At 41.8% G+C, this 25,151-nt stretch overlaps 1 protein-coding gene across 1 annotated transcript in view; it reads left to right on the top strand.

Annotated features, from left to right (window-relative positions):
* The first annotated feature begins 1,029 nt into the window (after positions 1-1,029).
* The window catches only part of LOC146816625 (cytochrome P450 2K4-like), a 204,779-nt gene continuing 180,657 nt past the window's right edge, over positions 1,030-25,151 (top strand). The window contains exons 1-2 of the mRNA XM_085610509.1: positions 1,030-1,231; positions 22,385-22,547. Of these exons, the coding sequence (XP_085466635.1) occupies positions 1,046-1,231; positions 22,385-22,547 (349 nt within the window). The 5' untranslated portion in view covers positions 1,030-1,045. The remainder of the gene's footprint in view (positions 1,232-22,384; positions 22,548-25,151) is intronic.

The raw sequence follows: 25,151 nt of genomic DNA, 5'->3' as shown, positions 1-25,151 counted from the left end.
GTGCAGGAAGGGACAACTTCCTGCACAAAACCAATTAATTTAGGTGAAGTCTGTTTTCAATATGTGCTGCAGAATACAGCACATATAGAAAAAGGAATGCACAAGGAGAAATTAAAATATTCCTAACGCCCTGGGTGGTATTAGATTCTGACGCATTCCCGGATGCCCCAGGTTTACGATTCCTTGTGAATCGGGGAATGTGTCGGGTTCAGCCGCTGTTGCGTGGGAACACTCACAGCAACATTCATGGATCGCCCCTTTCACGTAGTTTTCTGCGTGAAAGAGGCACATATTTATAAGGCCATGAAAATGCATGTAAAGTGGCTTTACGTGGCCTTATGAATGTGCTGTTGCACATTGCGCCACCAGAATATCACGAAAGTGATGTTCGGGCGGCGCAAAAGTGCCTCTAGGGCACCATAAATGAGGCCCACTGTATCTCCTTTAGTGTGTGTTTTGTGTGTTGCAACTGTGATGCACTTAGTCGTGGCCCTATCTGGAAATTAAGGCTAATCCAATCTAGCCCTTCCAATATGAAAACCTACGTCATGGTATTTTGGAGGATGTGCCCCATATCTACCCACATTGTGAGTCGTGGACCCTGTTCAATGTCACTAAAAGCACCTCTTCGTTTGAAAACGTTTACTGTGATGACAAGTAGTTTACCAGTATGGTGAACATGACTTTGAAGGGCATAAACAGAGTTTTGTGAAGACCAATGACAAATTGACAAGCACAGCATTAGCTGTGGAGGTAAATGGTAGGTGGTCGGTGTGCTCCAAACAGTGACCTGCAACATCTGCCTTTTGTACAGTAAGCACATGCACCTTTGCACATACAAAACAACATTTTGCAGCCAGCGCGTGCCCTTCGTTTTTGTTAATATAGTCACTGGAGTCTTCACAAGATCTTAAAGGAGGAGGAAGGCTGGAAGCTCCCCAAGTGAAATAAATTAATTATTTCCAGGTGAAAGAATATAAAAAGATAAACCGACACAGCTGATTTTTTTATATATTTACAACAGCGCCTGTACGCCCCAGCGGAAATGTATCTGACGGGATTTATTATAGTTCTTTTGATTATTTTGTTAATCTTTATTAGTGTAAAAAGCACTACCGATGCCTGGAAGAGGAGCATCGCCAACAACTTTCCACCTGGGCCAAGACCTCTCCCACTGATTGGAAACCTGCATCTGATTGACCTCAGGAGACCACAGAAAACCTTCATAGAGGTAAATAGTTCACCTTCCTCTGACCCATTTTTAAAGTAAAATTCAAAATTTTGTAAGTGTGCAACTTTCACGGCAAGACGAGGTAATGGAGTCAAAAATATATTTGACTTTGTAAATTCTTACCATGTAGCAGTGCTTAGTGTCTAAACAAATTGCCAGCCTGCCCCCTGTCCTCTTGAGGGTAGGGACCTCGCTACCATTGGTGCAACAGGTGCAGTGCACCGAGGCCCAAAGCCCTGAGGGGTGCAGTGAACCCTAATAGTTGCTGTATTTTACTACCCCGACAGCGATCAAAGGGGCTCTTTTCCTTGCTGGTACTTGGCCCTATGACATCTTTGCTACTCCCCTGCCCGAGGGTTTGATAAATACATAGGCTGCCTAATGTTGACCCTGCCTTATGCCTCTTTCATCCACCACCTTTCTCTTTATGTCTCTTGATCTCAATCCTGCCCATTCATTTTCTTCTCTGCTTTCTCCCATTGTCACACTTTTTGTATATTTGCCTACTCCTTCTTCCTCCCTTTTCTGTCTTGTTTCTGTGTTAGCTCTGAAGATGAAAAATAAGTCTGAATCTCTGGGTGCCCACCGTCTGCAAGCATCAGCTCAAATTCGGAAATGCAGGCAGACTGGAAGTCGAGGGGCATATATTACCCCCATGTTGCTTGGAAGCAGTAATTCAGTAATATATGTACAAGATAAAGTTGAAATAAATTGTATTGCCCTCGAGACACTTAAGCCATCTGCAATACATACGTTTTCATAGCGTATGTTTACATTCATTTTCAGAAGGCCCACCATGGCTATAAAAACGTGCACTGCAATGAAAATCTTTATCCTAAATATGAACAACATACAATTGGTCTATCCTATGCTTCTTTATCATCAATTTCCTTTTTCATTTGTTATAACCATTTTTAATCATTCACATTTTTATCAAACCTTTATTGAAAAGTTCCTTTGCTCATTGCAGTACTGGAAATGCTGGCAATGGTATTCCTCTTTGTGATAATACTGATATTTATAGATTGTAAACCCATGAAATAAATGATCACCTGATGCTTTACTAAAATATGTACATTTTTACCAGCCTTAACAATTTTCAGTTTATCCAAGTCAAAGAGAGGGATGAAAGGTTGATTTGGTTTTGATTGGATATGCGCCTGTGACCAGCAGGTTGCACAAATGTGCAATCAGCATAATCTAATTCAGATTGGGGGGAGGCTTTGTGGAGAGGCACAGCTCGGCCACTAAGTTACCCCAGTGGGGTAACTTAGTTATGGACATTCGGGGGGGGACACTTACATTTCTCAACTAATAAAGCAGTGGGCCACAGGTTGAATGTGTGTGGTGACTAAGGTTCGGGATGGACTGTTCCTAGTACTGATTTGCATTAGGTGGGCCTCTGCCGTCTGCCCCATTTTGTTCCGCGTGGACTGCATGTTTTACGCATACGAAGTGAAATTTACTTTGTCAGTGTAAAAGTAAGCCATCCGCCCAACCCTATTTAGGGTGTATGGTCTGATGGCTTCTTTTGTTTTACTGTCTATCACTGCTAGGTATATCCTTGTGGTCGTGGAAATAAAAATAAAAAAAAGACCCCCATGCCATGGAAGAATAACTGATGTGGGGGTCATTAGAAACTCACTTTGGGATTTTTTTTTTTTTTTTGAAAAATAAAAATCTTTGGAAAAATTTGGTGGCTAGATATTATATTTTATGCTGCCTTTGGTTAAACTTTTCATACACTGATAGGACCTGCCTTGACAGAATTTCCAGCCAATGTATGCTGGGCTTGCAGGCATCTCTAAATTTGGCAGGCTGAGTAAAGGCAGTAAAGTCTTCCGTCACCATGTCTGCTTTCACTCCGTCTGCCAAATCCTAAATTAGGCCCTCTGTCATGAGTGGCACAGTGGCCAAAAAACAATGGTTTGGAATGATACCACAAGGGACTGCCAGTGGTTAGACTATTTGCAAGCATTCGTCCCATCACCTTTTTGGTGTTTGATTGCCAGTGGTATGCCTGGAAACCTGACACTGGTATATGTTTTCAAGGTATTATTACTATCAATATTTGTGAAATCTAAAGAGTGATAAATTCATATCAATTTAAGGAGTACTTCTATGGGTGGAGATTTGATACTTTTTTGGTAATCCAGTTACTAAGGGGCATATTTAGAAAGAAGTGGCACAACACAGAGCAGCAAGCAAATATACTGCACTGTGCTGCCTCACCTGAAGAGAGCAGAAATGTGCCATGTCTTCAAAGGAATGACACATTTCTGCTCTCCTAATGCAGTGCCACACATTAGGCTGCCGAGCACCAATGGAGGAACCTTGATATAGTGCAAGAGTGTCTTGCTTATTGTCAGGATAGCACTAAAACTATCTGTGGAGACTTCCTCATCTTTGTATGTATGTTGCAGAATGCAGTACACCTACACAGAGGAAATAACAACATTAGGCTGCCGAGCACCAATGGAGGAACCTTGATATAGTGCAAGAGTGTCTTGCTTATTGTCAGGATAGCACTAACACTATCTGTGGAGACTTCCTCCTCTTTGTATGTATGTTGCAGAATGCAGTACACCAACACAGAGGAAATAACAATGAGAAATACAGATATTTCTACTCGTTAAGCCATTTTGGCACAACCCAATGTCTACAGCTCTTTCTAAATGTAGGTTTGCGTCACTATCCATGGGTGGGGTGTAAGGAAATCCCAATGCACCACCCATGGAAAGCCTACCTGATGCTTAGGAACCCAAAGCAGCACATTGTCCTTCCTTGTTTTTCTTTTCCCTACAAAGCAAATTCAAATCGACGTTTGCATGGCTTTGTAAATACCAAAAAGGATTTTGTGTCGGGCTTTGTCAAAAAAGTGACCCGATTCAAAATCATTGCAAATCTAATCCTAAATATATTTATAACCCCGAACCCCAAAAATGACTTAAAATCTCACAGTTAAATCAGGATGACAATAAAAGTTAACAGAGAGAGAGCAGACCCGACACTTACCCAACTACCGTTCAGTATTTATTTGGGGGGTGTTGCACCCCAAATACCCCCTTTAAAGCTAAGTTCCTGTCTTATATCCTCCTCTGACATGGAGAAATTATAGATGTCTGCTCCCTGTCTGGCACCAGCCTGCCCTGTCGGCTAACACTCTCCCTAAATCCCTCTATTCGCCCATCCCCACTTAGTCCCTCTCCCATTTACAACTTGCTCAAAGCAAGTTGTTAGTGGGAGCAATAATGCCTATGAAATCGAGAATTCTGTGAGCAATTTGATCTGAAAAAATAGGCGCCCAGTCCGTGTCAGATTAACACATCATTACACTGTACAAGGGATGGGTGTTTGCATGGTAGTTGTGTTTACAATGGTAGAGTTTGCACACCACCTTTATCATGCAACTTTTAATCAATCAATCAATCAATCAATCAGCATTTGTACAGCGCATCACTGTCATCCCAAGGGGTATCCTGGAGCTGTGGATAAGACATCTTTGTCGAAGAGCCAGGTCTTGAGTTTTCTGTGTCCTGTGTTGAGGGCAGGCCCTAAGGCAGCAGAGGGCTCATAAATTAGTTGTAATGTTAACATTAATGTAATTTTCAGGGGTAACACAATGTATGTGGTCAGTAGCCATCCAGATGTTTGAGTACATTTAAAAAGCTAAAATCTCACCTTGAAGTAATATATTTTCGAAATATTTTCTATTTAAATATAGCAAAGTGGGGTTGGTTATGTATTTTATATATATCAATTACATGTAATATATACATATATGTGTATTGTTAAAATATTTACTAAAAATGTAGCAACTTTTTAAAAATGTGTTTTATTGGAAATTGTGCGCTATTTGTTCTGTATTAACATGATTGTGATTTACTTCCAAAGTTTGGAAAAAAACATATTTGTTCTTCTGGCCCGGGAACATTGAAATGCAGGCATCATTCAGACTTTTTTTAAAATTCTGTAATAGTTTATTTTTTGTACTCTGCACCTTTTAATTATTTAAATTTAACTGAACACTACAGGAGCACCAGTCTTCATGAGTTATTGCCTTTTAATATTTAGCTTGTACATCTTGTATGTGTTTGTGCATTGTAGTGCTGAACAGGGGACTAGAGCTCAATATACAACTTAAATCATGAACAACAGATAGATATTATGTATGATTCTGATGAATAGGATGATAGTGGCCTTTGAAGAAATGTGTCTGCAGTTTCTTTCAGTAGGCGGGTGGAGTAATTCTGATATCAGTGAGGATACTGCTTTATATCCTAGGTTTGTTGATGAATAAACCTTGTCTTTTAATGAGTTCTTTCTTGCATTTCAGAATATAGATTTATAGCCTGCCGAAGCAGGCTATACCGGCAATTAAAAGCTAGCTCCAGTGTTAAAGGCCCTCGCCGAAGGCAAGTGCCTTTAACAGGGGAGCAGGCCTTTAATGGCCAGTTAGGCCCAGCTAGGGCAGGATATATAGCTATTAGAACCTTCCGCCCCACCAGGGCAAAATTACCTAATTAGTAAAACAAAGGCCTCACAGAGCCCGAGGGGTTAAAAATCCCTCAGCTCCAAAGCCCTTGTTCACAGCTGTTGCTGTGAATGTTTTACAGTCGCGCACAGGGCCACAGCTGTTAGCCGCAGGACATTCACAGCAAGAGCTGTGAAAAAAGTCTGATGTCATCCCCTGGTTCTCCCAGGCTTGACTGAACTGCTTTCTGTAATTCAGCAAAGCCAGGGAGACCCGGGAGCTGATCAGCATTCACCCCTCCCTCCATCTCAAGCCCTGGTCCTACTAAGTTATAGGAGGAGGGAAAGGTGAATGCATGGCCTCTGCATTTCATTTTCCTCTGTCTAACTTATATATTATCAAGAGGCAGGGGAAAGAGAAAGGTATAGGCTATGAATTAGGACACTGAAATGTTGAGAGCAGTGGGCCCATACCAGTTCATCTACACCACTGCTGCTCCGTTGTCTTCAATGGAGCTCTCAGCATTCCAATGTAATCTGCCTTTTGATCTGTTCAACCTTGAATTTCTTCATCTCTAGTCCACAGTGTCCACAATCCTAGTGTTCCAGAGGTGTTTAATTTCTTGATCAAGTATTCAGCGGTGTTGTTCTGGGTGGCTTTGTAGATAAAGCATCTAGTCTTGAAGAGAATACAAGCCTAGAAGGGGGGGCAAGGTAGCTTCTTAATTATGAATGTGTTGTAAAAATTCTTGATGGAACATTCCTTTCAATAGCTTATGTGGTGATTGGGAGTCTTTTGAGCAGAGCAGTGCCTCAAATTTGCTTATAAGAGGTATTCGGAGGTCAGTGAAGAGGTAGGAGGATTTTACTTTCCACAAAAGGGAGAGCTGATACCTGGATTTCTTGTATTTATTTGTGACATGGTCTTTAAAGGAGACGTCTGTGTAGAGTGTGATTCTGAGAGAATTAAGGTTGTCAGCAAGTGGATAAAGCCATCTTCGTGAATGTTGGATAGCTAAGCGTGAATTTGTGCCTGTTAGATGCTGTTAACAAAGAGGAGGCATTCAGCCCTAGCTGAGTAGGGCTTTAACTAGCTGTTTCATATCCAGTTCCATATTAGCTAGAGGTAGAGTGAGAGCTTACTTTAAGCCAGTGGTTGCTGGTGGGCACTCCTTTGTTCCTCCATCTGGTGCCAAGAAAACATTAAGTATTAAAGAGAGCTGATGCATGCCCACAGGCCAGGCACACAGGTCATCACAAAGTTCCTGAGTTATGTCGTACCATTGAAATTTCAACAGCACTGAAGTTCAGTCAATGAAGGAAAAAACATATTGCTATAAAAAATGAAGTCTTAAGACTTCCTCGCAACGTGACTTCGAGTTACCACTGAATCTCCCATGAACATGATTGGCTGCTGAAAATGAAAGTAAACTGGGCGAAGGCACTGGTTAGACACGTTTCTCAGTGGGGCCGGATCGAGCCATTTAAGTTTGTTTGCACTGAAGGAGACAGTGAGGAGTGGCTGGACTGTGTCTTAAGCGCATGTGTGCACAGCAGTACGGCCTAAAACACTAATGCTTGGATGCTGGAATGTACATGGCTATGGCAATCGCCTGCTTGTTACCAGAGTTGGTTAAACACCATGAAGGTGAGTGCAGGTGCAGGGGGGCTGCATACTGCTGACTGTAGGCATGTGTTGGGGTCAGACTATGAAAGGAACAGGAGTGCTAGTGGGTAGATGCACCATTTGTCTCCAAACAGCACTTGATGTTTCTTCCTTCTTCTACCCTAGGAGACCTTCATATTGGGAAAATCAAGAACTGTCACTCTTTTCTGATGCATTTTACTTTGACAATAAATGTCAGGCCAGCAAAACAATCATGGTTGACTGTGGTCAGATCTGTCAGCCATAGGTTGGTCTTCCCTTAAACGTTTTATCCTTTCGTCCTCCATTTTTTTGCTGAACTTATTTTTGTTGACCTTAGGACTGTGTGCATTTTACCACTGCTAATCAGTGCTAAGTGCTTGTGCTCATGCCTCTGAAACATGGTTAAATTGACATATACCCAACTGAATTAATTAATGTACTCATAAGTCCCTTGTAAAGTGGGATACCATATATTCAGGGGCTTTAAAATAAATTATACCAGTAGGCATGCAGCACTTATTTTGCCACCCACTTAAGAAATAGTTACCTAAAACATATCCCAGACCTGTCACTGCAGCCTGGATGCAGTTTTAAACTGCCAGGTTGACTTGGCAATAAAACCCCCTAGCCAAGCCCTAAATGCCCCTTTTATTACATATGTCACCCCCTAAGTTAGGCCAGAGGATAACCATAGAGAAGGGCGCTTTGTAATTGAAAGGTTGGACATGTACCTTTTAGTTTTATATGTCCCGGTAGTGATAAAACTCCTAAATTAAGTTTTTTTTACTTCTGTGAGGCCTACTCCTCGAATAGGTTAACATAAGAGATGTCTTATCACATTTAATTAGCTATAATTTCCAAATCGGATCAGGTAGCTATGTTGTATTTGAAAAACCCAATTGAATGGCAATGTCATGTTTTTCATAACAATTTTGCAACTTTTAGAAAGTAAGGGTGTCTGCCTGCCATCCAAACCTGATTTACCCCCGCCATATTATAATGGGGGGGTATCGCAGCGGACACAAAGTGCGTCTGCCGCTTTTCTGCCGGTCGGCAATCGTTACGATTGCAGGCTGGCAGACTTGGCCAGTAATATGGTGGCGGTGCCTACCAGGCACAGCCATCCATATTAGGATGTGAGTGGAAACTGGCCTTTCCATGGCGGTGATGCCGCCATGGAAAGGCTGGCGGGGATTGGCTTTGGGGGCCCATTGTGGCCCCCCTGGCAAGGGTGCATTTGGGGGGTACCCCCCTGCAGTTCCCTGCATCAAGTGGCAGGCACCACGCGGTGCATGCCACATGGTGCAGGGAAATGCTGTGCATGCCCTTTTACCATTGCAGACTGTTCTGCAGCCAGCAGCACCGTTTGTAGTGGTAAAAGGGCAGGATTGCCCGCCAGTATCCTAACTAGGGATTTGGGACTGCCTCACGTCTGGCGGTCGGTCCCATCACCGTTATGGTGGCGGGCGGACTAATGTCCGCCCGCCATCATAAAGAGCCCCTTAGTATTTTTCTACACTCAGCCTTGTTGTGCCTGCAACCGGTCCTGGATTACATGACTGGGAGTAACAGACAGTTAGACTTTGTGAATTCCTACCAGACGGTCACACAATAGAGAAATTAGGTGTACCTGAATGGGCCATCTGCTGACAGGATGGGGGCAGAGCTGAATACATCCCCACTTGAAACTAAATCGAGACTGCTCTGCTTTCACACAAAGGACCTATCACTGCCACATTTTCACTGCATCCAGCCCGAAGGCAGGGCAGTCATGAAATTCTATGCGCTTCAAAGCCACTGTCTAGAAGCTTCTTACACCTTCCAGAAGGAGGGCACAAGATTATAAAAGTAGGACATCAGACACCGACTCTTCAGTACACTTCTGGACCTATGGATACTCTCCCAGAACGAAGGACTATCATGCTGCTGAAAGGACAGTCACTCTGCTGGACTGCTGCTCTAAAGTACTGCTGCCTTGCTGTGCTGACCTGCTGCCATCTTGTGTGAGAAGGACTGGACCTGCCTCTTTTGAACCCAGGAGTCCTAGGTGACTCCAAGGGCTAGTTGGCTGGCCTCTTGACTAGAGCCTCAGGGACAGAAGGCTCCAACAACCTTAAACCCAGCACCTGGGCTCTGCCATCTGTGAGTGCACACTGCCAAGTGGTGCCTCCCCAGTCTTGGACCCTTGGAAGTGGGCCTGAGGATGCTCTGCAACTTTGGACTCAGCAGAACAGACCCATCTCTTCTGCTATGTAGCAAAAACGCAAACAAAACCAATACATTACATCTGCTGCAAGGGTTTGCCAGATGCAAAGAACTCTGTACCGACCCGGCAGCTGTATCAGAACTGCAGCCTGTGCAAAGCTTTGTTCATACAGACCCCCACGGCTGTCATCAACATCAGCCATGGTGATGCCATAGGTTCTCACACTGGCCTGACAGCTGCTCAGAACTGAACAATTGCCTTGAATGCGCAACGCATCCTCAACACCAGACTTTGCATTACAAGCCCTCTTCAACAGGATCCTCAATGACAATGCAGGATCTCGCATTGCAGCTCCATAGCACCTCAGAACCAAAGCATCACCTTGGCTGTGCAACACATCCTTGACTCAGAGTCTTGCAACACTCCACAACCATGACCTCAGGCACTTAGTTCATCAGGCCTAACTGGGACCCTGTCGCCGGCCTGCGCTCCATCGCGGTTGGCCTGAACTTTTGAATTTGTCCCAGGACGGTGTAAGCAGATTGCCACAGTTGGCGTTTTGGGCTTTTTGGCAATTTTTAAACATTCATAACTCTGGTTCTACTGATTGGACTGTTGCTGTTTTGGCGTCAATTAATTTTTTTAAATGTACTATATTTTTCTAAATTGTTGTGGGATTTTTCTTGTGTTGTGTTTGCACTTTATTGCTCTTTGTGTGCTGTATACATACTTACACATTACCTCTAAGTTAAGTCTGAATGCTTTTCATACTAAGCTACCCAAGGTTAACCACAGGTTAATTTAGTGACTTTTGTAGTTCACCCTTCTAGGGATTGTGGCTGTTTCTTGACCAGGGTTCAGACTTTAATCAGGGAATGAGAAGGTTGAGGCTGAGAGGGCCAAAGAGTTGTCTCAAGGCACCCAAAACAGTTCACAGGGGAAAGGTCCCAATTCTCAATCTGGCCACCAGAAGAAAGGCTTCATATACAAGAGTACTGGAAGGTTTTTTTCCTAAATGCTATGAGTGCTACCACTAAGGGCATGTTAAGGGAGATTCCATGGGCTCCAGGAAGGCACCATGCCCCAGTGAGGGCTAGCCACAGACGTTGGCCAGTGTCATGCTTGGGTAGGAGATGGCCCCAGTTAATGTGGGGGAGACTACTGATGTTACCCTTGAGTCCCTGGGTGCCAAGGAGATGGTGCCCAAATCCTACATGCCCTCCAAAACTTCTAAGTATAATAGACAGTGGTTCACCATCAATGAGCAGAGGTTGGAGGCATCAGGCCTATGTGCGTACCTGTTGCTGGCCTGCACTAAATCACGGTTGGCGTGAACTTGTGACTTTGTCTCTGCCAGCACGACCACATATCCACAGTTGGTGCTTTGGTCTTTTGGGGGCTATTTTCACTGAGATTTTGAAGAATTCCTAACTCTGTTTCTACTGATTTGATTTTTGGCTGGTTGGTGTCAAATAATTCATTAAATTTGCTCTTTTTTTCTAAATTGGTGTGCTATTTCTTTTCTGTTGTGTGTTCACTTTTTTACGGCTGCATACATACTTTACATATTGCCTCTAAGTTAAGCCTGACTCCTTTATATACCAAGCGACCCAGGGTTAAGCACAGGTTAATTTAGTGGTTCACCATGTATGGATTGTGGCTATTACTTGACCAGGGTTCACACTCCAATCAACCCACAACTCAGTTTTATCATAGCAGCATACAGATTAAAGGGCTCTAATGAGTGCCAATGTGTAACTCATTAGAGCAGAGTGAATAGGGAGACTTCTTAACCATAGCAAACATCTGTAAAATGTTCAAAGTAAAATAAAATCACCAGCCAAAAACACAACCTTGGAAGAACATTTTGGTTGCATGATTGATTGAAGGTGAAGAAGCCACTGGAAGCGCATGCCAGACTCGAGCCTGAAGCCTGTATCTAGCCCATCTTGAGGTCCCATTGGAACCTTGAGCCCACAATGAGCGAGATTACTTGCGGCTTCTGCCTCACTCCCTCCATCAAGCCAGAGCTGCTGACTATGGAACCCGGGAACCAGGAGTCAATATCGTGTGATTCTGAGCAAATCACTTAATCTCCCCATGCCTATAAACAATGCATATTACCTTGTATAATGTAACTGGTGCTCATGGAAAGTGCTCCAATACCTTTGGGTCGAGTTTGCTCTATATTTTAAAGACTGCAGTAGAATGCACAAAGATGAAAAAGCTAAACAGTAACAAAAGGAAAGTATCTGCGTAAATTGTGTGATCTTAAGCACATATTTGTTTTCACCCAAAGTTGCTTTTCTTCAATATTGTTAGGAATGGCGTCTCTAGTTTGAAGAGGTATGTACCCTGTCCAAGTAGGGACTCACAATCCTAGTCAAGGTCAGTATGTTACCCACCAAAGATAACCTGTGCTCACCCCCTTGTTGGCTTGGAACAGAGCAGTCAGCACTTAGAACACAATAGCTCTGGCTGGGGCTATTCTTGATGTGCTTGACAAAGTCGAATCCACACGGTTGGGCCGACCATGTTGGAGAGTGGGTGAATACCGAGTTGCACTAACCCTAGTACAGTACTTTAGAAGCGATGAGAACCAAAGAGGGTGCACGGCACGGAGGAGGAGAGGCATCACAAATGCAGGTGTGGCATTGGTTCCTTACTGCTATGCATGTTAGCGCTCAGGGATCGTACGTTGCACAATGGAGGTGAGGCATCACTGAAGCAAGTGAGGCATTGGTTTCAGGAGGTGCTGCAGAGTAATTGAGCCGCGGGTGCCTGGGAACATTGCAGGATGCAGGGGAGGTGATGCAGGGTTTGCAGTGATTCATCAGTTCCGATGGCGGTGGGGTGTCAATGGAGCTCTGAGGGACAATCCACAAGGCTTCAACTTTGCTGTGTTGATGTCACACCACAGGGCCACAACTACTGCAGCAGAGTAGGGCGTCATGGATGTCAGTGACACAATACTTGAGACTCCCGTTGTGGTTGTTCTTCAGAGACACTATGGTGGTATCGGGGTCTGCATTGTAAGTCGCAGTCATTGCATAGAGTGGAGACCATTTCTCTGGTGCAGACAGCGATGTGGTGTTGAAGAGCAGCACTGGTTCCGAAGTGACGCTCCAAGTCAATGTGATGGTTTCTTCTCTGTTTAGCACAGCAAAGTCACTTCCGAGTGCACAGGAACTGGATATGGCATCACTTAGGAGAGTAGGTCTCTCAGCAGAGGAGCCCGGGTGCTACAGGTGAAGTCTTTGTTGGCCCTGACACAGGAGGCAAACTGAACTCAAGCTCTTGCATAAACTTTAGAAAGCAGGATTCAGAAAGCAAAGTCCAGTCCCCCACTCTCAGGCCAGAATCAGCAGGCAGCAGGCCAACCCAGCAAAGCATCAACAAAGTGGCAGTCCCTCCTATCAGCACAACAGATCTTCCTCCTGGCATAATGTCCTCAGTCTAGAAGTGTTCCGGGTATATGGTGTTACAGGTCAAGTACTTACACCCATTTTAGTATTTGAAGTAGGGAGACTTCAAAGAAAGGTCTTTGTAGAGTATAAGACCCAGCCCATCGTGGTCCTGCCTCCAGACACACTACAGGGTGGCTGTGTGCTGTGTATGTGGGGACAGGAACATCCCTATTCAGGTGTCAGCTCCTCCCACCACTCTAGCTTAGAAAGACCCATCAGCCTGGCGATGGGCCATTAGGATACGCAGGGCACACCTCAGCTCTCTTTGTGTGACTGTCTAGAGTGAATTCACAAAGCCCACTGTCATCCAATCCAGACAAGTATTCTAAGGACTGGCAGAGGCTCAGATCGGTAAATAAGAAAATGGCATCCTGCTAAAAGTAAAAGTGGCATTTTTAGATCTGCAGTTTAAAAAACAGCTTCACTTAAAGGTGTGTTTTTAAATGGTGAATCTAGAGACACTAAACTCCAATTTTCCATCTGCTCCCATTTGGAAGATACACTTGTAAAAATGTTACAAGTCAGCTCCAATGCTAACCTTTGGGAGAGATAGGGCTTGCTGTACTGAAAAACAAATTTCACAGTTTTTGCCAGGATTTGCAAAACGCAAAAGCGCATGCCCTACCTTTTAAGTACACTACACTCTGCCCATTGGGCTACCTAGTGCCTACTTAAGGGATGCCTTACATGTACTAAAAGGGAAGGTTTGGGCCTGGCAAGTGGGTGCACTTGCCAGGTCGGCATAGCAGATGAAAACTGACCCAAAGGCTCTGCAGTTGCAGGCCTGAGACATGTTTGAAGGGCTACTTATATGGGTAGCCCAATCAGTGCTAGTAGAATTTGATTTACAGGCCCTGGGTACATGTAATGCACTGTACTAGGGATTTATTATTAAATCAAATAATCCAATCATGGAGAAACCAACTGCCATTACATTCTAGACACAGAGCACAGGCACTTTAGCACTGATGAGCAGTGGTAAAGTGCCCAGAGTCCTAAAAACAGCAAAAATGAAGTTAAACACACAGTTAAGAGGTCAGAAACAAAAAGGCAGGGGAAACCATGCTAAAAGATGCCAGCTCTAACAATTACCGTATAAGAAAACACTTTCGAATATGTGAGTGGGTACAAAATTATCACTTTTAGAAAGTACTTCTGAGTGCATGTGCCCTAATAATAATATAAAACTGTACTATAAAACATGTTGAAGAAATACATTTTTTTTTTACTTTGAAGAGAAATTACCATATTTTACATGGATTGTTGTATGGTTTACATACAGCATACTTTCAGGGCTCGGCTTATGCACAGGCTCTACGATCTCAGCCAGACCTTTGTCTCGGCTCTAGCTTGGCTCTCCTGGGTTAGTGGTTGACTCTATGATTGATCCTGTTCCTCGCACCAGTGAAGCCACAGCAGCTCGGGCTCATGAACAAGGGAGTAAAATATGGCAATGGATTGTTTTTATAGAAAGCCATAACACAAAATAATCCATGGAAATATTTGGCTTGCATGTTGATTGTGCAAACTAAAATCTACGAGGCCACGCAAAGACACTTTGCATTGCATTTCATGGCCTTGTAGATATGGTGTAAGGCAACACAGAGAAAGTTGGTGTGTTGCCTTACACTGTGTTAAGGAGATGTTGCAGTGGGTGCTCCTCCACAACACCGATGGGTTTTGATGCTTTGCCAGATATAACAAGGATCTGTAAACCTGGGAATGCATCAAAAGTGTATATAATGAGGCAAATTATATGCATGTCTCCTCGTTTTGTCCTCATTCTATGTGTGCTGCAGAATGCAGCACACATAGAAAAAGGAAAATGCTTCCATGGATTGTTTTTGTGCTGGAATTGATTTGATTGATTGATTTAAAATTTGTAAAGTGTAGCAATCACCCTAAGGCATCAAGGCGCTGAAGACCAGCCATCTGGAAGGAAATAGAAAGAAAACCACCCAAGATAGAAACAAGCATTGTCTTAAGAGCCTTTCTGAATGTTGGAAGAAGGGGGATGGCCATTAAGGCAAGGGGAACAGAATTTCAGAGTTTACTTGCAAGCACAGAGAATGCTCTGTCACTACATTTCTTCTTTTTCGTTCTCGGTACAACCAGTCGCAGTTGGAATGACGATCGAAGGGGGCTGCTGGGGAAGTGCCAACTGAAAATAGTATTTAATCCTGATGGGTAAGGTAGATAGAGAGACTTGTGTACCATGCAGAGTGACTTAAAACGAATGAGTTTGCTGATGGTGAGCCAGTGCAGGGATTCTAATCCCTTCCTGGCAGATTGTCTTTTGGGAATGTCCAGAACAACTCTTGTGCATTCTGCAACACCTGGAGTTTATACTGCATGTTCTTATTGGCTTCAAGGTATAGTGAGTTGCAATTGTCGAGTCTGGACATTATCAAGGCAAGAGCTACCTGTATACATGCTGGCTGTTGGATGAAAGGCAAGATTTTATTGAGGTGTCTCTTCCTGCACAAACATAATCATACCAACATTGCAGACATCTTGCAAGGGTGCCAGCGTTGGCGCTATGCACCATATTGTGCCCTGGGAGAAAGGAGAGGAATGCACCACATCTTGTAAATACGGTGCATTCATGCCTTTACAATTTGGTACAGGGCAGTGCAGCAAAAATACTTGCAGTGCTGCCCTATGCCAAATCATGGTAAATGATACCCTAAATGTTGAGCTAGAAATATAGTAAATACTCTGCATAGGGCAAGTCTCTTTGCTGCGCTGCCCTAAGCAAATTTGAAAGGGCAGGAATGCACCATATTTACGAGATACAGTGCATTCCTGTCTTTTCAGCCAGTGCCGGCACACAATTTGGTGCCCAACGCTAAAGCAAGCATCCTTGCACCATGGTGCAAGAGTGTCTTTGTTGTTGGCAGGACCATTTCTGAAAGAATTCATGGAGGCGTTTTCCTCTTTCCATGTGTGTTGCAGAATGCAGCACACATAGAAAGAGGAAAAAACAAGGAGAAATGAAAAAATGTCTCCTCATTACGCCTGCTCTGGGGAGGGTCAAGGTTTTGGCCCTGCCCAGGTTTACATGATTTTGTAAATTTGAGGCAGCGTCAAAACGCATGGCCTTACTCCATATCTATTAGGCCACACAAAGCCACACAGGGATGGCTTTGCGTCGCTTTATAGCTATAAATGAGAGGCGTGCACCACTGTGGCATCAAGAAAAGTGATGTTCCACCAGAGCAGGCCTCCTGTAAGTAGACCACTGTATTTCTCTAACAGCCAGAAGCTTTTTACTTTAGTTCATTAGATTGTATTAATTTCTTGAGTTATATTTATTAGAAGAGCCTCATGACCCTGTATGCAGTCTAGATTGTTATAATGAATGAAATTAAACAACTAATAAAGCCTGTATAAGAAGGGTTTTTTATAGAGTGCATATTAAACTGTTTCTTTTCAATGTGCTCTGAGGTGTGATTAAAAAGAAAATGGAGGCACAGTGAAATCAGGTATTTGCCTTAGATCACACAATTTTGTCAAGCTGGGAAGCTGGCATTCATCCCAGGCTTCCTGATGGTATATGTGGAATTCAGCCACTAGATGGTATCCCATTTGCCTATTTTAACATCCAATGTTTAATGCTTTGTCTTCAATTGTTTGAGACACTTCATTGCTACAAAGTGATTAACCCACTCATTCGGTGTTTAGTAGAAAGAAGCCTTTCTAGAAGACATTCTAAAGTTTAGTTTTTGGTAGGTTTTGTACTATTTTTATGTTGATATAATCTGCTTCCCTTGATTTTATAAAGATACTGATTTCAGAAGAGGCTTAACCAAACGTAGAACTAGCCAGAGGGGCAGTGAGAGCACAGAAGGCTTGGGCACTGTCTTTACAGCCAGTCGGTAATGCCAGTGGTGGGATTAGGTGGTGCCAGCGACAGAAGTGGGCCTCTCCAGTCGTGAAAGTCGGTGACATCAAAGTAAGAAATAGGGTGCACTTATTTTATGTTTTTGCAAATCAGGCTATACATTTCTGAATGAGTTCTCGGTCATGATGAATGGGTTCCATAAGAAGCTTTCTGGTACTGTTGAAATAGTCACAAAAATTCCTATGCTAATTTAATTCAATGTTGACAATAAAGGTTTCTTTCTGGATTTAATGAAGTCGCTCGTCTTTCACAACTTTTTTATCTGACATGAATTATGCTAGTTAGCAATTGTTATGTTATTTCATGTTGATATAATTTGTAAAGCGCGCAATTCACCCCGGAAGGCATATCTCCATGGTACTGTGATCTGCAGGTAGGCAGTGTTAGTCTCTGAAAAGCTCAGTTCTGAGAAGCTTTCTAAAGCAAAGGTGATCCGTGAACTTCCGAAGGTTAGAGGGTAGATGATTCCAGTACCAGGGAGCCAAGTAAGAGAAGGCTTTACCCCCGGAGCGTGTTTTCCTAAAACAAGGTATAATGAGAAGAGATTTCTTCCCACATCACAAATATCTGCTTGGCAGGTACGGAATTAGTTTTTCTGTCAGATAACTAGGCCCTCTGCCATTCAGTTAGTTGCGTACTATACAACAGATCTTGAATGTGATTCCCCTATGTATAGGAAGCCATTGGTGTGAGTACCAGGAGGGTGAGAGAGGCAGTTCTGGCTGGCATATTCTGGACTAGACGGTCCGCTGTGTTCTGGACCACTTGAATTTATCAGGCTTCTATAATCCCATCAATTGGAAACACTTCAATTCTTAACCTGATTCACCTTTTATTTATTTGAGAATACTAAAAATATTTGAGATTCAACCCACATGTCTTATCGAAAAGTTTACTTACAGATTCATGGAGTGCCAGCTTGTCTTATTTGTGCAAGGCATCTAAATGTTAATTTTCTCATCTCAAAACTAAGGGGATCATGACGATGTCAGTGGGTCTGACACTGATGCCTCGTCGGAGTCTGACACACCAACATCTGCCCCTATGGTCCGCCCGCCACATTATGATGCCACAGGCGGAGTCATCAGGTGTAGGGACTGTCTGAGGCACTTTCGGGCTCAGTTGAATGTCATGAGCTTATATTTCAATATATCATAGAACCAAAAACATGGAGGTACCTGTTATCCATTAAGATCACATGTATCAGGGCAAAATCAATTAACAAAATGTTAGGAACCAAAAATGAAGGTGAAAAATATTTATTCAGTGTGCACTACTACTTTGGTATCCTTTAGAGAAATGTGTCAGGACTCGTGGGGTCTACAATACTTCAAACAATAATTGGAGATTGGAAAAGTAAGGTTGAGGTCATCTGACCATCATTTGGTGAGCTTATTGCCCACCATGAATCAAACATTTGTAAAAGGTAGGACACAAGCAACAGTGGTGTAGGCAGAACTGGACATTTCACATATTAGCAGCCATGGGTAAATTCTAAATGGTACATTATGTTGTTTAAGATTTTGATGGTATGGCTTAAATTGAAAGTAAGGAACCATAATTTTGTTATAACCATAATCACTTTAGAAAACATTGTTTTTAAAGAAGAGGACCATCACAAACAACAATGTCGATGTATTTTGACTGGCAACCAAATATGTAACAGACAAATAAAATATACAAGACGACCAATCACAATCAATACATATTTCATATACTTGAGCACATACTTTCACAAACAATGTTCATTGTGCGGACGGGAACTAGGTAGAAGTATATTTTACACTAACCCTTGTCCAATGAGTGATGAAACCTGCTTCTCCATCGGGGTCAAGTCTTCATGGATGTCTAGCCCTCCTCCAGTCTCATTGCAGCTTTCATATTTTACCAGTTTTTCCTTAGTGCTGTGCATGCAATCATGACACCTTTTCTTGCGTTCTATAACAATCCTGTGTGATAGGGCTACTGCATTGATTTCCTCAGCTACTGATCTCGTAAAGCTTATTTTTTGGATAATGGCAATATGGAGGTAACAAGGAGATTCCTCTCATGATTTGTCACCTCTGAACTCAAAATCTAATGTTCATATTTGGTGTAATTCACCTTCCTCTTTCTGCTACCCTCCTGGACGTGCATCCGTCTTGGAAAACGCCCTCCTGGATGGTAGCATCCTCCTGCCTTGCCATGGGAAATGTCTAATGAGATCTGCTTTGTTTTTTAATGTAAAAAGAAAGCAAATGAATCTGTGTGATGCAATGCTGCCTTGTGGCAGGCAAGTCTGATTTGCGGAACACAGTTGCAAGTTGCATTATTCAGTGCTCTGGCACAACACATAGCTTTGCATCATAGTGCAGCATTTGGAAAAACTAGGGTATTCATGGGACAATAAAAGTTATGGAAGCAGCACAACCTTTTTTGACACAATGCAGCATTGCATGCATTTTTGTGAATCTCAGTCTAGGTATTGTGAAAGAACAAGGGATAACACCATCACTTGAATATTTGGATCACTATATCAGTCTATAATGAATCCAACCTAAAAATTTCCTTGTCAATGCAATTGTACAAGTACCGCATCCAAAGAAAAAGGTTGCTCTTTTGACTGTGTGATTATAATGTTTGCTCCATAAAAATGTTGATAAAGATGATGAAAATCTTAAAACAAAAACATTACATTATATGACATGGTGTGTCACAGGTGTCGTTTGACGAATTGAGAAAATTAATTGATGATGCTCTTGTAAAAAAACCTTTTGTATGAGGTTATAAATATGTAGTAAAGGAAAACGTATGTGCTATGAGACTCGGTGCAATTTTGAGTCCATATTACAGTGGTGAATAATGCATCATGCGTTACCCTAAACTACAAGGTCACAACTTTGAAGTGGAGTATATTCCTGGGGCAACAAATACTCATGCTGATTGTTTGTCCAGATTACGTCTTGACTGAGAACTGTATGAGTGTGCCTTTGCTACATTGGATTCTTTATCTATTGGTGGTTTTGTTTTTAGTGAGAAGGAATGGTTTGAAGGACTGCAGAATGACATTATATTACAAACAGTTTGTGAGTTTTTTGTTAGAGACTGGCCAAATGTGAAACGATTGTATGGCTATTTATGAAACATTGTACACATTTCATCAGAACTCAATATAGAGTCTTGGTTAGGAAATATAAATGTGTATCCTCAGAGAGTTTATGAAAATAATGAATAGCTTCACCTCATGAGGAGCATAATGGCATATTACTACATGATAATTTGAGAAAACATTTTTGGTGGCCAATGATGGACGAAATGGTTGGGAATTCTGTGCATCTTTGTAGTGTGTGTTAACTACAACCTTTGGAAAACACATAACACATCATTAAATAGTGTGCCTTTTTACGGGATTTGCTTGGGAGAAATTTGCTTTTGATTTTACTGAACAGTTAATGGCTTTACCACAAGATAGCATTTCCTAATTGCCATTTTAGACAATTTTTCACAATGGATATATTTTTTTTTTGTTGGATCAGCCACCACTGATATTCAGGTTTTAAAAGGTATGCTTGAAATCCTAGGAGCTACAGTTAATGGTGTGCAGCTAATTTCTCATAAGATGGATGAGTTTTTGTGGTATAATAACAGCCGCCATCCATGTAGGTAAGAGCGGTGAGGCCGGGTGGGGGGGATTTAGACAGACGACAACGAGGAAAAATTACATAAATAATTAATTTTCCCTCGTCGGCTCAATAATGATATGAAGTTGCATTGAATCAATTTTATTAATCAACTGGTTATTGGAGTGACTAGTGTGTCAAAGAATTGCACTCCTATTGAGGAAGGTAGGAACAGAGCAACTCATAAACATTGTTCTGGTGTCAACATGGGCTTCTATTGGAATTCTCTGCGGCATATTATCAAGCCCATTATCGCCGCTTTAGCAGCAGTTTTCTGCTGCTAAAGCGGTGATAATTTTAACGCCGTGCTTGATAATATGCCCCAAGGATGGTAAAGATGGTAAATTGGCCTTTGGTTATGAAGGACCTTTGTGTGTTTAAATTGTTACAAAATGATTAGCACAGGTGGCTGATGGTAGATGGTGTTCAAATCGTTAAATACCTAAAGTTACTGAGGATCAACCACAAGTGTTTAGAGGAGGAAACGTGTTAAGATAATTTATGAATGGCTGTAAAGATTAGTGTGAGCAGTTTTAGTGAAGTTTGGTTAAGGAGATCTGAAAAACAACTTGGGAGCATATCACCAACGATTGGAGGTAAACATCGCTAAGCGCGTTTAGCGATGTTTATCCTATCGCTGGATTTCATCGCCGTGATAGCGCTGTGTCAACAATGCTTTTCACAACGGCGATAAGAAATCCAGAAATAGCGAGGAAATTGCCGTTTTGCAAGGAACATCGCTGGTTTTCCAGCGATGTTCCCTGCAAAACAGCGATAGCCTTGCTGATATAACCCCGTGGTCGTATCAGCATAAGCCACCCCCTGTGTTAAGCATTAGTAAGGATTTTAGCAGACGTTAGTTTCGGTCGAAAACCGCCATTTTCGCCAAAATCTAACGTGTGCTAAAATCCTGTGGGCTGCCTTGTGAATATTGCGATGTGAACATCGGCAATATTTTACAAGGTAGTCCATCCGGGGTACGCCCAGTGACGCCCACTTTGCATCTCATTAGAGATGCAAAGGGAGGCATCGGGAAAAAGGTGCTAACATGCGATTATGCATGTTAGCACCCTCTTGTAAATAGGGCGATAGTTTTATCTCCGCTTTTTCGGCTTTTTGAGCCAAAAGAAGAGATAAAGCCCTTGTCAATATGCCCCTTGTTTTGTAAAGGTCAAAAACTGTCAGAAGGCCGATATGTTGGCAATCATGGAAATACCTGGTTGTCCAAAGAGCTGCTAGTTTGTGATGATGTGTTTGAGGATGCTGAAGACACTAGCTGTGATGGTACAGAGTATATATATAGATCTGAAAAATTATTCTGTGAAACGTATGGTGCAGTAACACAAGAAAATTGTGAGATTCTTTTCTGTCTTAAGTTTATTTGGTTATTTTGATAGTGGTTATTAGTTATTATATGTTGTACTTGGTACTAAGATGCTCTTTGTCATGTTCTAGGTCTGGAACAGGTGTCCATATTCCTGGGACTGCATTTGGATGCGGCCTGAAGCTGCACACAGTACTGTTTCCAGACTGGTTATTGCTCGAATTTAAACCTAAATTCTAATCTGTCCAAGTGTGGCTTTTCTACATCAGAGCCCAGACACTATACATGATTATTCTGTTTCCTTATTTCTCTTTGGCCCTTCACAGTATTTGCCCCAGCAGCATGAAACTAAACGGTGTATTTCTGCTTCATGAAACTTATTAGCACGACATAACGGATATGTATAGTAAAAGAAATAGGTTGAACTATATTTCCTAGATTGTGAACTTGCACGCCTTTTTCTTTTTTTCAGTTATCCAAGAAATATGGCTCAGTTTTCAGTATCCAGTTGGGAATGAAGAAAATGGTGGTGCTCGCAGGGTATGAGACTGTGAAAGATGCTCTTGTGCATCATCCTGACGAGTTTGGGGAAAGGGCGCAAGTTCCCATATTTGAAGATATAAATAATGGTTTTGGTATGTATTCTCTAATCATTCGTCATATGATTGGACTGCTGAAGCAGGACTGTTGCCCAGAAGTACTAACATACTTCTTGTCGCAAGTCCTGTGTTTGGGTAAATCATAGAGTTTGCTACAAGAAAATGTGTTTTTTAAACGTAATAAACCCATTAAGCAATTTAGTAACATCTTACTGTATCACCGAATGGGTTTAGCAAAATTATAAGGACTAGCTAATTTGAGATCGTTATGTTTGGGATGTCCCTTCAAAACAGCGATTCCTTGTTGTATTATTAATTTTTTAACTAAAAAGCAGTCGCAAAACATTAAAATCTAACAGACACCTCAAAGGCAATGGCAACCTTTTCACAAAAAGGAAGGGATCCAGAGGGTGAAGTCTAAATGCAAAAGGATGCATTGTTTGTCTTTATTGACCATAGGACAGAATTGAATGGATAGCTGCAGTCAGAATAAGAGGTCTATAGTTTTCACTTGTCTGGGAATGCTCCACCAAATCACAAATGTCCAACAGTTTTGCACCATTTTTCTGAGGGTGGAATACCGGATCCAATTTTACTGGGCAGAAAAGAAATTGTTTGTAAAATTGCATGAAAATGAATTATTCTTTGGAAATGATGTGAGAGCTTTCGTCCACTGGGAACCAAGCACCCCGTTGTAGCACTTGACTCTCTCAGAGTAGCAAGGCAGAGCCTTCTCAATGGAGGTGGTGTAGGCGACCACTCCGGTCCACAGGCACAAAACAAACAACAAAAAAGTATTGTTCAGTTAGCACTTTAACTTATCAAAAGAAAAAGTGCTTATTACTCACACACTACTCAAACTACTTATTAATTTACAAATAAATACAAGTTGGGAGGTGGGAATACCGAGGGTGATAACGTCTTAACAGTTACACCCCTAGCAAGCCCTGAAGTCAAAATCCTAACATGCCTCACATGTACAAGACACAATATAGTGAGTTGTAGTTATAAAAAATAATTATGCTTACTTGATTTGTCAGGTGGTCATCACAATAATAAAAGCAGAAATGTTTCATGATGAACACTATTAAAATCTCTAATGATGGTACCATCATACAATGACAATTTTTCAATAAATGTGATTATTTACTGTTAACTTTGGCATTGCCGATACAATCATACTATGACATTCATTGATACATGTAATGATTCACTGCTCATGTTGCCATTGGCAATAAAGCATTTTAATAAACAATTAACTGTGCCCATAAGTTTTTTTCTACTTTTATATGATGCAGCATTTTGGCCAACTCCCTTACCATAAGTCATCCAGTGTACTTTTTTAGCTGAGTGGAAGTTGGGGAGAGTTAACATTACATCAACCAATTTCATTTAACAGTGTAACCAATTTGGCTACACAATAAAACCCTGGACTCAGTGACTAAGGTTAAGAAGGTTTTTTTTTACAAATTAGCAATCACGTTAAGGTACACAAATCTTGGCACCATGCTACAAAGACGTTTAGGTGAACCAGTATCAAACAAAAAAGGAGTTCAGTCACAGCAATACAATGTATTAACATCATTATTTGATGTTCAGAGAAGAGTTTTCTGTCCTCTCTTCTATACATGAGTAAATCTAGAATCATCTAAGTTAAAGTCCAAACAAAGACGATGGGTCATTGGTCTAAGGAATCTCCTAATTCATGGAACTGCAGAAAAATAGGAAAATTTAGGGAAGTACAGAAAGTGATAAAAAATAAAGTATAGGAAGTAAATTAAATAAGGGAAGGTGTCAGCATTGCAGATGCTCGGTCAATAAGTGAATTAGCGTAGAGGTATAAACCTCTCCTAGTCAAAGGAAATTACTACAAAAGGTCTGGAAAGTTTCTGAACTCAAACAATGTGAACAATAGATTTTAGCACAAGAGTCTCCTGAGCTACACCCATCTGCAAGCATCATTAGAGATTCCATTGTCCTTTTCCATTCTCAAGTTGTAAACTGAAACATTGGAATATTATCCCACACTGAACACGGAAACATCGTCCTGGTCCCACCAACCCATGTGGCAACATTGGACTCCTCAGTTACGCTCTGGCTCTCCAAGTTCTTTCGTCAAGGTCTTTTTGTCAGGCATCTCTCTGTCGCTAATACAGAATTGTATCTGTTCTCTAACTAACAATTCATGGGAATACCTGCAAGGGAAAGTCATGTCATCAGAAATGGAAAACAGTGTTCTATGCAGAGTGAAGACAGAGGCCTAGTAAAGGCAAGTTCAACTATTATATCAATGATGCAAATGTAATATGCGAGTGCACGTTGGAATACAAATGAGCATTACTTTTGTTAGTATATTAGATTCATATTGCACGTGGCATACTGTAAAAATGTTATAATCATCATGTGTAAGTATGATTTTATATCAAATATATGTGAAACATTTGTGCACACAATATATAAATTCTTTATCATTTTGTAGCGTAATCACATTCTACATATGTGAGGATGGTTCCTATTCAATCACCTAAAGAATACTTCTCATTTAATGATTTAGGAACAAACAGTTATGTATTAACTTCTCTAGTTCTATACTGAATGCAAACATGATGTCAAGTCCAACATTTCGTATGAGCGTCATTA

Source organism: Triturus cristatus, chromosome 6, assembly GCF_964204655.1.
Source record: "Triturus cristatus chromosome 6, aTriCri1.1, whole genome shotgun sequence".
NCBI classification, from domain to species: Eukaryota; Metazoa; Chordata; class Amphibia; order Caudata; family Salamandridae; genus Triturus; species Triturus cristatus.
Note: the sequence above shows the minus strand (reverse complement) of the source record. Positions and strands in the feature narration are given on the sequence as shown.